Below are 15,138 nucleotides of genomic sequence, written 5' to 3'. Positions count from 1 at the left end.
GGGGTTTTGCCTCCCCTGCCAATTGAAATACAAAGGGTCAGGTTTCCCTTAAATGTAATCGCCTGCTTTCCTTATTTGTGCAGACTTACATGTGCTCCAGCTCCAGAGGTTCTCACACAAATACCCGCTACTAGGTCAAGGACAGACATCACAGCCCTTCACAAGTGGCGACAGAGGTGCTGCAGGCACAGGACCCAGAGTGGGGGCAGGGCTGGGGCTGGGCAAACTAAAACCTAGAAAAATATTCAGTGAACTATTAATAGCAGTTATCCGGGGGTTGAAATTTTATTCTTCTAACAGGTGAATTTTTCTTTTTTCCTCACACATTTGTGTATTACTATAATTATTCACAATGACTTACTTTTATGATGAGAAAAATAATCCTGGCAGCCCCCTTTGTCCATGAAAACATATATTTGAGCCAAACAATGTTAAAAGGATGGCTTTATTTCACCGATACATCTCCTAGGGCAATAGAAACCAAAGAAAAACTAAACATATGGGACTACATCAAACTACAAAGCTTCTGCACAGCAAAAGAAAACAGCGTCAAAATACAAAGGAACCCCATGGCCTGGGAAAACATATTTGCCAAGGATGTATCTGATAAGGGGCTAATTCCAAAGTGCACAAAGAACTCATACTACTCAGCAAGAGGAAGATGAACAATCCAATTAAAAAATAGGCAAAGGGCCTGAATAGACACTTCTCCAAAGAGGACATACGGATGGCCAAGAGACACATGAGAAAATGCTCAACGTCGCTAATCATCAGAGAGATGCAAATTAAAACCACAATGAGGTGTCACCTCACACCTGTCAGAATGGCTCCATCAACAAATCAACAAACAACATGTGCTGGCGAGGGTGTGGAGAAAGGGGAACCCTAGTGCACTGCTGGTGGGAATGCAGACTGGGGCAGCCACTATGGAAAACAGTATGGAAGTTCCTCAAAAAATTAGAAATGGAGCTGCCTTTTGACCCAGTGATCCCACTTCTAGGAATATATCCTAAGAACCCTGAAACACTAATCAGAAAGAATATATGCACCCTTGTGCTCATAGCAGTGTTATTTATAATAGCCAAGATCTGGAAACAGCCCAAGAGCCATTAGTAGATGAGTGGATAAAAAAGCTGTGGGACATTTACATGATGGAATACTATGTGGCTGTAAAGAAGAAGGATCTTGTACCCTTTGGGACAGTATGAATGGACCTGGAAAATATTATGTTAAACGAAATAAGCCAGGCAGAGAAAGACAAATATCACATGATCTCACTTATATGTGGAATCAAAAGAACACAATAAACTAATGAGCAAAATAGATTCAGTGGCACAGAAGCATGGAACAGACTGATGAATCTCGGAGGGAAGGTGGGGGTGGGTGGGGAGAGATTAACCAAAGAATTTACATGCATATATGCATAACCCATAGACACAGACAATAGTGTGGTGAAGGCCTGGGGCAGGGACTGGGTGCCAGTTGGAAGGAGTCAGTGAGGAAAGGGGTGGGGGGGCATCTGTAATATTTTCAACAATAAAGATAAATTTTTAAAAAAAGGTAGCTTCGTTCTCAGAACTCTATCATCATTAACAGTCACACAAAAATTCTTCCCCTTTTGTCATCTTTAGCAATATATTTCCAGTATATCATATATATTTGGTGCCCCAAAAAATGTATACATACTTTAACAGCTGATAGCTCAATTTTTTAAAAAATATGTCTTTATTGACTTCAGGGAGTATAAGGTAGAGGGGGAGAGAGAGAGAAACATCAATGATGAGAGAGTCATTGATCGGCTGCCTCCTGCATGCCCCCTACAAGGGATCGAGCTCACAACCCAGGCATGTGCCTTGACCAGGAACCAAACACGATCTCCTGGGTCATAGGTCGATGCTCAACCGCTGAGCCATGCTAGCCAGGCTGACAGCTCAATTTTGAAAATGAAAAATATTTTAATAAACACTGCCTTTATAATTAAAGTATATGTGTACATTTTGGGGGGACACCCTATATTCTGTTTCCTCCTTCACATTTCATCTCTGACTAACCTATAATCTAATCTGATGAGCAAAAATGTGTCCCTTCCAGTATGCCTGCTGAACTCCCTCCTTGTCGCAATTGTATTACTTTATGAGACCTCCCCTTCCGTCACTTTTATTGTGTCAAAAGTGTCACACTTTTGCATTTCTATTTCCCATTATTTTCATAAAGGCTAAGGGTGAAATGCAATAAAACAGTTGTTCTGAAACTTTTTCAAAAGCAACTGACTCTTCTTTCTGAGAAGTGGAGCAGCTGACATGGAAGTTGAGGTGGGGGCCCTGGACTCCCCACTCCCAACAAGCACCTGGGCTGCACCACTCTCCCCAGCCCCCAATTTTCCTGCTGCCTGGAGGCACCTTCACGTGTCTGAGGCAAGGGTTTGAAAATTACCATGCTTAAGTCATTGCCGTAAATTATTCAAATACCAGCACAGACACTGCTCTGGTTGACTTGGCCCAAAGCGAACTGGTGGCTGCCAGCTGCCAGCAGCACCACTCTGTGATAGGCTGCTGCGGCTGTCCCTCACCAGACACCAAAATGTGGACGTGGCAAATAAAATATGGCAAAGCGGTGTCACCGCGAATGCATAAAAGATATTCCCAAGTAGGAAGCACAGAGTGGAGGACTGTGTGTTAAGGATTTTCCTCTTCAAAAAGCAGGTGTATCAGAACCACCCCCATCTCTCCTTGGGCCAGCCAGAGCCCCTGTGTGTTACCTTCTGTCTCTCCCAGGAGAAGCTCAGAGGCCCAGTTAAACCCTTTACAATGTGGAAGGCTTGACTGACCCAGGGTGACGGACCAAATTTTAAATCTGTTTTGAAACCCTAAAGTATTCTGCCCAGGAAAACGAGCCTCTCCTTGGATTTTGTTGTTGCTGTTTTAGGGTTGCTTTTGTTTTTTAGGAAAGCAAAGGACTCTCCGAGGTGGTGCAATTGCCTAAAGGTGAATGGATGAGGTGCCCTCTTGAGGTCTCTGCAAGTCAAGGCTTCCAGTTGTCTGATGTGTAACTCACACACTGCCCAGGGCTGGACTCTTGCAGTCACTATACCACACCCCCAGGACCTGGGGACGGGCCAGCTTTTGTTAGAATGCAGGCTGTGAGGTGAAAGGAGTTTCAAGGACTGTTGTCTAAGCAGAACAATGGTCTGCCTGGATCCATTAACTGTTCATTCCTTTACTCAACTGACATCCACCGATGCTGTTCTGCAAGCTGGCTGGCTGTTCTGCAAGCAAGCCCCCGCCCCTCGGAGCCCATGGAGCCACCCTGTGGATGCCCACTGCATCTACTCTTCTTCTTGTCTTATGAGTATCAGTAGCAAACTCATGTTAAATCTAAGGGTCAAAATTTCCCTTCTCAACCCTTCTTCCCACCAAACTCCCTCACCAGGGAAGACAGTACTGTCAGCTCATCCATTTCTGGGCCAAATCCTCCATCACACCATACCTGGAGCTGTACTTGGTTCCCTGCATTTAGCCCCATGCCAATCCTGCTGCTTTTTCATCCCTACCTGACCCTCTTGATACCCCTTACTGACAGCCAGGGCTCTGGGCCACGTCCAGTCTCCCCCATGCTCATCATATTTTCATCCCCAGCCTGCCCTCCCCATGCCCCCCGGGCACTCAACAGAATATCACACCAAACAAAACTGATGCCCATTGCCACTCTGCTTCCCAGATTTCTCCCTGCGTTTCATTTCAAACCAGCTCCAGGAATCCTACCTCAGCTAGAGTACCTTTCCAATGTATGTGTGCTAGGCACTGAGCTGTGTGATTCACAAGTTCTGATCAAATCCTGTAAGGGAGGTCTCTGTTTTACAGAAAGGAAATAGGAACTCTTAGAGGTTAAATCACTCAGCTAGTTAACAGCAGAACTGGAACTTGATGCTTCGATGGGATAAGACAATAACTTCTCAGGCACACACACCATGCCTATCCCTAAATAAGAAGGCTGTGATTTCCCCTTCCCACTACCCTACTAGGTCATAAAATTCCAGGCTCATTTTATCCCACATTGCTTATACAAAAGACAAGTCTGCAGGTGCATGTATTTGACAGCTCTCTATCCTGATGCTCCTATTTCCCACAAGCCTGTGAGGTCTGTGGGAGTGCCCAGGTGCTGGTGGCAGGAAAGGGGAAAAAGGGACAAGGGATTTTACTCTGTACATCACTTAGTCCCAAAATAAGCTCAGCCAAGAACTGGACTAGGGCTGATTCCAATGCACTCTGATCCAGATTTTCCCTAGAATTGGTCCAGAACACAATTCGTATCCAGGAAAGAAGAATAACAGGAAGTGTTTGCCTCATTTTAGATGGAGAAAATAGAGGTTGGTCATACTTCTCTCTCTTTGGAGCAACCTCAAACATGGAATCAGCCAAAGGGCCAGCCATGGGTAGACCAGCGGAAACTAAACTTGCATCTAAGTCCTGCTTCAGGTTGCCTTCGTTCCTGAGGCCCTGCTCCACCTCAAAGACAGTCCCAAGCTTCTCTGGGAATCCAGGCATGCGAGCCAGCTGCCATGCCATCCTGCTTCATCTCCAGTCTCTTCCACTCCCCAAAGCTCAGAGCAAAGCCCCTGGAGCGAGAGTTCACTGCTCTCCCATCCTACCGTCAGACCCTTCTCCACGGGGCCCACTCAGGTCCCTGGCCACAAAGAAAGACCTTTAGCTCAAAGACTGAAAAAAAAAAAAAGTTTTAATAAATACAAAAATCTTCAATAATGACTCTGCTCAGCTTAGGGGCAGCAGGAGTGAAGTGGGGGGACCCTTGGTGCTGAGTGAGGATAAATTAAAAATCCCAACAAGCCAGTGATGTTATGTACAGAAGGAAAGGGGTTGGGCTTCCAAGGCAGAGGCCAGAGGGTGATGGGGCAGGAGCTGGAGTGGCCATGGCCTTGGTCTGCCCTGATTGCCCCTTCCCCTTGTGCAGTTGTGGTTCCCAGAGGTAGTAGGGAAGGAAGAAGAGGCAGAAAAGAGGAGCCAAAGGCACTGGGTTTCCCTCAGGAGGATGCAGGGTCCTTGGCGCCACTCCTCCCAGCCCAGGCCCCATCCTCTTGGTCATTTGGTCTTCCAGCTGCTCCCTAGGAGCCCTGGGCTTCTTTCTCCAGCTCTGGAACTGTCCTGGTCTCTGGGGCTGCTGGAGACAGAAGGGAGTGAACTTTGGAGAAGAGAGGGAAGAAGTTGCATGGAGAGCCCAGCAGAGCATCTCTGTTCTGGTCCCAGAAAGGTCAGTATTTTCAAAGTGAGTCAGCACATCCCAGCTGTGTAACCTTAATCTAGTAGCCTAATTCCTCTGAGCTTCAGAAATCTCATTTGCAAAGAAAAGATTACCAATAACAAGTCCACCGGGCTGCTGGGAGAGCAGAGTGGAATGGCAGTTGTGAAGCAGAGGGCACTGTTCCTGGCACACATAGGTGCTCCCTTCCCTTCTCAGTATCCCGCAGTCGGCCCACAGCTGCTGCCCCTAGTACCCGTCACTTACCGCGTCGGGGTATGCAGTGGGAGCAGCAGCGACTCTCCTTCCCTGGGCCACAGGACAGTGGCAGCGAACAGTCATCTCGCTCACAGTGGGGCACCCCTGCCTGGTGCAGGACAGAGCAGATCCTGAGGGTCCCCGGGGGCACCGGGGCACAGCAGCCTTCAACCTCTTCAGGGAGGGCTGCCCCCATGAGCATGCCCTCCCTGGGAAGGTCTCCTTATTCCAGATCAGGCCTCCAGTGCCCAGCCCCCCATTCCCCACTTACCCCACATCTGCAGGTGATGCAGCTCATCTCCCCAAAGGGGGGCACTGAGGGGTGCCAGCTCTGGCTCTCTGGAAACCACTGCCCTGCAAAACGGCAGCCCCGGGGCCCATCGGACTGCATGGGGTCCCCCAGTTGGGGGTGGACCCCTGACCCCACTGTTGGAAGGGAGAGAGGGAGGTAAGGAGGAAGAGGTCAGCAGATATGAGCTCTGTGAGGGCCACCCAGGTTTTGTCTTTGAATCTCCAGCACCTAACAAGTTCTGGCCCTTAGTAGGTGATAAATGTGGATGGATGGATGGATGGATGGATGGATGGATGGATGGATGGATGGATGGATGGATGGAGAACTGGAACCCATCATAACCCACTAATACATGCACATCTTTCCATTGTGTTTAGAACCCTGGCTCCAGACTCGGCACAGAGTGGTGCTCAGTAAATGCTAGATTAGCTGAGAAGTCCCTTCCATCCACCCTCACTATGCATCCCCTCACCCAGGACAAGGCAATGAAGGGCCCTATATGCCCCAAGAGGCCTCAGTGCCCACCCCACTCACCTGGACACTGTTTGCAGCAGTCAGTGGGGTTGGCGCGGACAGGCTGGGCACAGGCCAGCCGGGGACACTGCACCTTCTCACAGTGCACCTCTCCAGTGTCTCCCTGTAGGGATCCATTGTGTGAGGGGTGTCAGGAAGGAGAGGGAGCACATAAGCCTCCTGCTTCCTCCCTCTCCTTCCGCATACCTCAAGTAATATATCCATGGCCTTTTATCAGAGGCCCCAGACTGATGCTTTATATACCTGAACTAAGTCCTCATTGTAGCCCTGCCAGGTAGGTGCTATCACATCTGCTTACAGGAGAGGAAAGTGCAGCTCAGGGAGGTACAGGAAGTGCCTGGGTTACATGGAGCTAGTCAGCTGGCATAGCCAGAACTCACTCCAGGTCAGCCTTTGCCCTTTCCCTGCAGGAGGCCAACTCTCAAAACCCAAAGGACTTTCCCATATTATTTTGATCCTTGAGCCCCCCTCACCAAGGCTGGGCTTTCCTCCCTAGCAGCCCCCTTCCCATCTCTGTATACCCATCTGGGTTATAGCACTGAAGAAGATTGAGCAGCCATACCTTGCAGGTGCAGACAGCACACTTAATTAAGCCAAAAGGCGGCACAACGGGGTGCCACCGGGTACCCGCTGCCCGCCAGCTTCGGTCACCATCAAAATAGCAGCCTGGTGGGGGACAGTTCCCAGCTGCCATTAGTACTGAGCTCATTGGCTGGATCCAAAACCAAGACTTGAGTCTCAGGTCAACCCCACCATCTAACCCCAGGGCCCAGTGGCAAGCCAGTAGCTATAATAAAGCCTATCAGGTGTCACTGGAACCTGTGTCCCTCAGCCTTCACCCCCACCCATATATACTCTCACCCTCCTGTTCCCTCCTGGTCCCACTCAACAGTTCCTCTTGGTTCCCCACCCTGGCTCATACACTGACAGCTCACCCTCTCCAGGGTCCCTGCTCCTCGGCATCCCTGGCAGGTCTCTGACATCTTGTTTCTCTGTGGAGCCAAAGAAATAGTGAAGGCAGAGGGTGACACTCCCCTTCCCTCCCTAGAAGCTCCATGGCACTCACCAGGGCACACAGGGCAGCACTGGTCTGGCACCTGCACTGGGCTCGGACAGCTAAGCAACGGGCACACCACAGGGTCACAAATCACCGTGCGTCTCTGCAGGGAGAGGTGGGAGGTTGACTGGAACCCTTGCCCAGAACCCAGGCCCCAATGCGCCCCTCCAGGGTCTCCTACCTGGCAGGTGCAGAGTGAGCAGAGTGGGTCATAGTTAGGTGCCCAGCGAGCCCCATGGGGGCGCTGCTGCCCCTCAAAGAAGCAAGTGTTGGGATCTCGGGCTCTCCAGGGGCTGCCGGGTTTGACAGGCGCTGGGGCATCAGGGCCAAGCACAGCAGGCAACACGGGCAGTGCAGCTGCAGCTGCATCGGAAGCCCCAGGCTTCCGCGCCTCCTCGGCCCCTGCCTCTGCCAGGCGCAGGCTGCCCACCTCGCATTGGTTGGTGATGTGCACCTGGGAGGAGAGGTGGGCTGAGGCAGCACCCGGGCTCCCCCTTGCGTCTCCACCAGCAGCAGCCAGACAGCCTGGGCAGAGACATCTCATCCCCTGAGTGCCCCTGCACCCCAGGAGAATGCTATTCATCACGGCAATCATCTGGCTGCCAAGGACAGGGTGGTCTGCTGCCAGCCTTGTTATTTATGTGCCTTGAATGGCTTCACCCTCCCAAGCAGCAAAGAAGTGTGACATTACCACCCCCAGGGTTTGAAGAGAGCAAATGACACAGGCACACAGTGCCAGCCCAACTCTGACCCTTCCCCACAGGCCCACACTGCCTGCCTACCTGCCCTCGAAGTTCCCCTTGGGGGCTCCCCTTGGTGGTGATCAGCAGGGAGGCGGTGCCCTGTGCCAGGTGCCGCAGCAGCTCAGGCTCCAGGTCCTTCACCACACCCTGGGCCTGTGAGTAGACAGGATAAGGGACGGAAACAAGGCCCTCTAGGGCTGAGCCTACTGTTCCCAATTTGCAGATAAGGAAACCGAGAGCCAGGGAGATTAAATAGTCTCTGGGATAGCAAAGCCCATTAGCAATGGTATGGAGCTCAGAAGCCCAGTTTCTCTGACACTAAGTCCATGGCAACCCACCCCACTCCTGGGGGCTTGGTCATCCCACCTATTCCTCCGGAGGTCCAGGGTCCCACCAGAGAAGGACACAGGAAAGAAAATGAATAATAAAAGGCTGGGTCACATTCACAGCCAGGTCTGTCTTACTCCCAAGCCCATACCAGCTCTGCCATACCAGACAGCCTACTCTCCGCTTACACACACACACACACACACACACACACACACACAGCCCTTTAAGCTAAAAAGCAGATATTTTCCAAACTGCCACCCACCATCACATCCTCACCTCTGGGCCATAGAATCCCTTCAGCAGCCGCCGGGGCCCTGGCATCCCAGGGTGACCAAGGAGGTGCGCAGTAACGGTGCCCTGTTCTGAGCCACCAAGCCCAGCCAGCAGCACTTCATAGTGCAGGTGACAGTGGGTATCCAGGGAGAGCCAGGCATGCCCTGCTGCCTGACTCTGCACAGGCGGCAACACCAGGGCTCCTGCCAGGGGCACGGGCAGTGCTGGATCCAGACAGAGAAGAGGTGACAGATGAGAAGGTGGCCTAGAGCAGCCACTCAATCAATCCTGGCATTCCCCATGTCCCCAGCACAGACTCCATGAGCTGGCAGACACTGTCCGTAGGCCCAGGGCTGAGAGAGCAGCAAGTGTTAGACCCCTGCACCATGGCAACAGGGAGGGTCTCCTGGGAGGGCCACCCTTTACATCCCACCTATACATCTCCAGATGCAAACCTAAAGCTCAGGCAGAGAAAGACACACCAGGCTCTGGCCCTCTGACACCATCTCTCACATGCTTGTAGAGGACAGCAAAGGGCAGGCAGACCCCCTGGGGCACTCACTACCATGGTGGGTGCTATGTCCACTGTAGGGGAGGGCAGCCACATGCCCCCGCAGCTCTCCCTCTGGAAAGTCCTTGGTGGCCACGTTCAGGAACAGCTCATTCTGCAGCAGCATATGAGCCCCTCGGGCACCCAGCCTAGGGCAGACACCCACAGCCTAGGGGAGAGTAAAGGGTGAGCCCCAGTAGCAGCCTGCCAGATCCCAGACAAACCCCTTCTCGGCTTTCACACAAGCCCAAGATTTTGAAGCCTTTCCATGTTTTGTGCTCCCACTACACCCATACATACTTCCACATACCCAGAACACTGCACAAGAAACTTGCAGGCCCAGGTTCAAGTCCCTTCTCTGCCACTTCCAACTTATGTTAACCTCTCTGATCCTTCACTTCATCATCTCTAAAATGGGTACTATGAGGGCCAAAAATAATATAAGTAAGGCAACCAGTATAGTATGTGGCACATAGAAAGGCTCAATAAGTGGCAGCCATTACTCTCACAATTAGCATATGAACTCTTGCACTGATTTCCCTGTCTAACTCCTCTCATTTGACATGAACTTGCTGAAGACAGGGGCTATGTCTGATTTCCTTTGTACTCTTTGGCCTGAGTCTCATTAAAAATGTGTCCAGTGAATCAATGAGAGAGCCTGTGAGTGAGCGAATGATGCTGAACCTATCTGCTAATCCAACCTAGCTTCCCACAGCCCCTGCATTGTGGCACATGGGCCCTGTGGCCCAGCTTTGCCTATAGCACTCACCGTGTGTCCTCTCGGCTGGAGTCCAGCCATGTGGCACAGGACAGTACGCTGGTCCCTCCGCTGAGGCTTGGTCTCCAGCGTCATGGACACCACCTCACTGCCTGTACCTACTACTTGCACCTGGTGGGCAGGGTTAGGGAGGGCAAATTGGAGTGGCAGAGAAAGCCTGAGGCCTGAATTGCAGGCCAAATCTCCACTCCACCCTACTGTCCTTCTACCTCCTGCAGCCCCCGACTCTTACCTGGTAGATTAGGGAGCCGTTTCCCAGCAGTGTAAGGCTGGCTGAGCCAGCCGCACCTGTCTGAACTGGGATCAGGGCATCTGCCCCGCAAAGGACACTTTGCAGGACTGCAGAGGAACAAGACAAGTGGAGGCAGGCTGGCCCCATGGCCATTCATACCCCAACCCCCAGGATCCCTCCCACACCCACCCTGGCCCTGCCCCTGGCACTTGTTTGTGCCTCTCAGATGTGTGTTCCCAGAGTGCCAGGCTCCACCCTGCCTCACCATCGCAGCTCTGCCTGGCAGCAATGTGTCCACTGATACGCAGCCCTGGGCCACCTGCCCTCTCCAGGGCTATCTGCAGCTCCCCCAGCACCAGCCAGTCCATCTCCTGGGCTGTCAGGTTGGGCAGCACCTCAGCGAAGCCTGGGTTCTAGGGACAGAGCAGGATATGGTGGGTGCAGCAAGAGGCCAGAGCAGGTGGCAGCAAAAGCCAGACCTTCGCTCACCTGGGCTGAGGCATTGGCCTGCAGCTCTCGCAATAGCTGCCCCTGGTGTAGAATCTGGAGCCGCAAGGGAACCTGGGCTGGTCCTGAAACAATGGTACATGTGGACACCTCCGAGAGCTAGATTTTCTCCCTACCCTCCTCACATGCCCTCCCCATATCCCACTCACCCCCACTCCTGGATTCCAGCAGCCCACGGAAGAGCAGCAAAAAATGCAAGGAGTCCTCCGTGTCACTGAGAGTGAGTAGGGCAATGCCCCCTACGCCCTGCTGTGGGCTGCCTTCCAGGGTCAGGATGGCACTGAAGGTCTCTAAGGGAGGGAGGACCGTGAGAGCCCATCAGAAAGTTCCCTTCTCATCCCACTCCATTCCTTGGGCTAGAGAAGACAGAACTTTATGCCCAGGGGCTGTTTGCTCCCCTCACCTGCAGCCAGAGCCCGGTGCCGGATGAGAGGCCCCCAGACCTCCCCTGAAGGATGAGTGGGTGTCACAAGTGCCACATGTAGCTGTTCTGCCCGAAGGAGCCTCAGAGACAACCGAGGCACTGCTCTCCACACCCCACAGACCTGGAGCAGAGAGACAAGACGACCCTACTCAGGCAGTATGTAGGACAGGCCAGCTAAGAGGTGCAGCTCTGGCGAAGAAGGAATATGAGAAGGAGCCCCCGGCCCTCCTGGGAAGCATAAGAAGGAACCCTGGATCCAGATGCTAGGGTTCAAATCCTGGCTCCACCACCTACTAGCTGTGTGACCTTGAGCAAGTTACATTCTGCTCCTGAGCCTCAATTCCCTCATCTGTAAAACAGGCATATATTGTCAGTGCCTTCCTCCCACTGGACTGTGGTGAGGCAATGCAGAGCACACTCTCAGACAGTGCCAGACTGGATAAACACATAAAGAGCATCATCTCACCAAGCCATCTTGGGTAGGGGCCGCAGGGTGTTCAAACAGGATGCTGCCGCTGGAGTCGGAGAAGCGGACTCGGGTTGGACGGTCCAGCCTGGGGATGCGGGTAAGGGAGAGCGTGGACTCAGCCTGGGCCAGAAGCAGCCCCTGCAGCCTCTCCGAGGTCTCTCCCGCGGCGGCCGGCCCACCCCTCCTCCCTGCTCCCCCTTTCTCACAGCCGGTGGGAGATGGAGAAACGCAGGCTAGAGCGCAGCAGTATCACTCGGGCCCGTGCCACCGCCTGCGACCTCGGCCCTGTCAGCAGCGCCACAAAGTCTGCGAGAGGAGGAAGATGTCCCTAGCACCCTCACCCGCTGTGGCGGCCAGGCCAAAACCACCGCCCCAGTCCCGGCCGGGGCCCTGCCTACCCGTGTGGCCATCCCCACGCGCCCGATCCTCAGCGCCCGGCTCCCCGCGGTCGCTGTAGCTGCGGTGCTCGGGGTCCCGCGGATACTCGAAGGCCAGGCCCGTGGGCTGCCTCTCGGGACCGCTGCGCTCTGCGCCAGGGTGGGGGACACGGGCTTCAGCTGCGCACTGGGAGGACCCATTGGCCGCTACATCCGCTATATTGGCTCCATCTGCCCCACACGAGAGGCTCGGGACCGAGTCCTGCAGCCGTGCCGCCCTCCGCTCACCACAGGACGGTCCTTACCCTGGGGGCAGGTCTGGCAGCAGTGGCCTGGCAGCTGGCGCGGCTGTCCGCAGGACAGGGCTGGGCACTCGGGTTTAATGTTCTTGCAGCTGACCTTGCCCGGGCCCCTGGCGCGGCGACCCCACTGAGGCTGCTCGCGGAAAAGACAGGAAAACGGAGCGAGGGTGGGACACCAGCCCCTAGGACCCAACGAGTGGCGCTGGGGGGGGGGGGGGCGGGGGGCGGAGACCGAGGCTAGGCGGCCCCACGGAGGCAGACCGCTCTGCTGCTTACAAGCTGCAGGACCCTAGACAAGTTACTTCAACCCTCTGGGCCTTGGTCCCTACCTGAAAATGGGGATAATACCAGTATCGCTCTAGGAGGGTTGTACTAGGTACTAAGTGAGAGGCAGATGAAACACAGCTGGCAAAGAGCCGACGCACAGGGGGCGACCAGCGATAGTCAACACCTGCGACTTGAAGGGGGCGCTTCCTCCCCAGTCCAACGCCAGGAAAATGTCCCAAACATCTGCAGGCTCGCGTCCTTCTCAGCAGCTCCGAGTCCACTCGGACATCCCACGACCCAAGCGCTCCCCTACCTGCGAGGGCCCGGGCCCGGGCCGCTTGGTCCACTCACCGTCTCGCAGGCGCACAGCACGCAGCGCATCACCCCGAAGGGCTCCCCCAGGTCCGGGTGCCACGTCTCGTCCAAGGCATAGACCTTCCCGCCGAAGGAGCAGCCTGCGGGGACGGGCTTGGCTGGCAGCCGCTGTCCCGCTCCGGCCGTGTGCCCGCCCCGGGCGCTGCCAGAGGGCCCCGGGTCTCCGGGCACTGCGCGCCTCGCGGCCCCCGCCCTCCCCTCCAGGCCACCGGCCGCGCCGAACCACCTGCGCCCGCGCCCCCTCCGGGCGGGCACGGACTTGCCCGAGCCGGACTCCCCTCCCGCGCCTCCCCTGGGCGCCCACCTACCTGCCGCTCCCCGAATGGGCAGCGGCTCCTTCTCGGGCCGGATGGGCAGCGCGGGGGGCTCGGGGCCGGCGCCGCGGGCCGGCCGGGGGCCGAGCAACAGCAGCCCGAGGAGCAGCAGCGGGGCCGGCGGGGCCGGGAGGCTCGGCATGACGCGAACCGGACAGCTGGGAGGCGGGAGGGAGGAGGGAGCAGGAGAGGGAGGAGGGAGCAGGAGAGGGAGGAGGGCCGGGCCGGGGGCGGTGCGGCGGGAGGGGGCAGGGGCCAGGGCCCGGGCGGTGCGAGGGGCTCGTCGGGCGGCAGCGGAGTCGGCGCGGGGCCAGGCGAAAGGAGCGGCCAGGAGGAGCGCGGCGGGCGGGCGCTGACCCGGGCCGTACGCGGCTCTAGTGCCCTGGGCGCCGGCTCGGGCCCGTTTTATGCCCCGTGCTCCGCACCCCGGCCGGGGGCCTCCTCCTCGGCAAACGGGGCGGCGGCGGCGGTGGCTCGGCAAGGGGCCGGGCTGAGCCCCGGGGGTCCGGCCCAGCCGCCGCGGCCCGAATCGCGAGTGGGGGAGGGGAGGGAGGGGCTGGGACCGGGCAGGGGAGGAGGGAGGGGCTGGAGGGGAAGGGGGAGCGAAGGAGGGAGGGGGAGGGGAGGGACCAGGGGCGCGAAGAGGGGAGGAGAGGCAGGTCTGGAGCCCCCCAGCCCCCCCTCCTCTGCGGTGGCCGCAGGGTGGCTGGACCAGGCAGGAGGTGCGTGTCGGGCCCAGGATGAGAGCCCCAGGCCAGGGAGGGGCAAAGGCTAGGCCTTAGGCCTGGGCCGGCCACTGGTCTAGGATTCGGTTCCTGCGGGAGGGATGAAGACTTGTCTTTAAGGATGACCACGTGCAGGAAAGGCCCATCAACTGGTCTCCCCCCTGACTCTGGGCTCCCAGCACCTCTCAAACCCCACCCACCCATTTTCACTGCCTAGCCTGGGTCCCTATTTCTTCTCTGAGGTCTCTCCTCCTTCTGTTCACCAGGACAGGAACTTAGCCAGAAACAGGCTGTGTCCTTTCCATCTGTGACAGGGTTTCCCTCCCTTCTGTGTAACCTGTCCTCAGGCTCATCGAACCATCATGGTCCCCAGCCTGACATGCTTTCTCACCCTCTTCCTTCACCCAGGGGACCCTCAGCCTCTCCATCCCACCTCAGCCTCCTCCGTCTTGGTTTCCTGGTCATGACTGCCTCCCTGTCCCCTCCCACCCCCCCACACTATCCCAACCATCCCAGCACCTTCCTTCCTAATCTTGAGAGGCATCTCATCTGGCTGAAATGGAGAATTCTGGGATCTAGGCCACAGTCCTTAGCAGACAGCCCCATCCTGGGGAGGAGGAGCGGGAAAGAGCCTGAAGAAGAACTGGGGGGTTGGCAAGGGCAATGGGAACAAGGTCAGTCCAGGAGGCCCTGAGTACAGAGGCTGTGGGGAGACTGGAGTTGAGAGGAAAGCAAAGGAACTAGAGCCAGGGCCAAAGGAAGAGGGGGGCTAGGCCAGCAGGAGGTGTTTGCTCACCGGTTGGGTGGGGTGTTAGGGGGCGGGGTTAGCAGCTGTCTTTCCTAAGATAGGGACTGATGGACCTGGTTATTCCTCTTGTCACAGGTGGAATGGTAGGAGATGGAAGAGGGAGAAAGACTGGGCAAGCAAAGGACTCAGGCAGACATAAGTGGGCTCAGCTGTCTGGGCGAATGGGCCCCAGCAGAGGAGCACCTGAGCCCAGCACACACACCCTTCACTGCACAGTCCTTTCAAATTGTCCAGACCCTTTCCCCATAACACTGACCCCTGACAGAGTCA

General features: G+C 55.7%; 1 protein-coding gene across 4 annotated transcripts; it reads right to left on the bottom strand.

Moving 5' to 3' along the window:
- Positions 1–4,709: 4,709 nt before the first annotated feature.
- Positions 4,710–13,498, bottom strand: CHRD (chordin). Of its 4 annotated transcripts, none has more exons than XM_081138749.1 (23): positions 13,330–13,498; positions 12,998–13,101; positions 12,383–12,512; positions 12,099–12,227; positions 11,907–12,006; positions 11,698–11,785; positions 11,211–11,352; positions 10,957–11,097; positions 10,790–10,872; positions 10,566–10,713; positions 10,301–10,407; positions 10,060–10,179; positions 9,303–9,459; positions 8,744–8,964; positions 8,177–8,290; positions 7,576–7,848; positions 7,404–7,497; positions 7,273–7,329; positions 6,900–7,003; positions 6,338–6,440; positions 5,783–5,937; positions 5,521–5,620; positions 4,710–5,175 (listed from the first exon to the last, which is right to left on the bottom strand). In XM_081138749.1, exons 1-23 carry the CDS (start codon positions 13,475–13,477, stop codon positions 5,120–5,122), a joined length of 2,874 nt encoding a protein of 957 aa, XP_080994875.1. In that variant the 5' UTR covers positions 13,478–13,498; the 3' UTR covers positions 4,710–5,119. The 4 variants fall into 4 exon arrangements, with proteins under 4 accessions (XP_080994875.1, XP_080994876.1, XP_080994878.1 ...); XM_081138750.1 differs by having other exon boundaries at positions 9,306–9,459; XM_081138752.1 differs by having other exon boundaries at positions 4,714–5,172.
- Between the last annotated feature and the right edge of the window lie 1,640 nt (positions 13,499–15,138).

Source organism: Miniopterus schreibersii, assembly GCF_964146895.1.
Source record: "Miniopterus schreibersii genome assembly, chromosome: 5".
In the NCBI taxonomy this organism is placed as follows: domain Eukaryota; kingdom Metazoa; phylum Chordata; class Mammalia; order Chiroptera; family Miniopteridae; genus Miniopterus; species Miniopterus schreibersii.
Note: the sequence above shows the minus strand (reverse complement) of the source record. Positions and strands in the feature narration are given on the sequence as shown.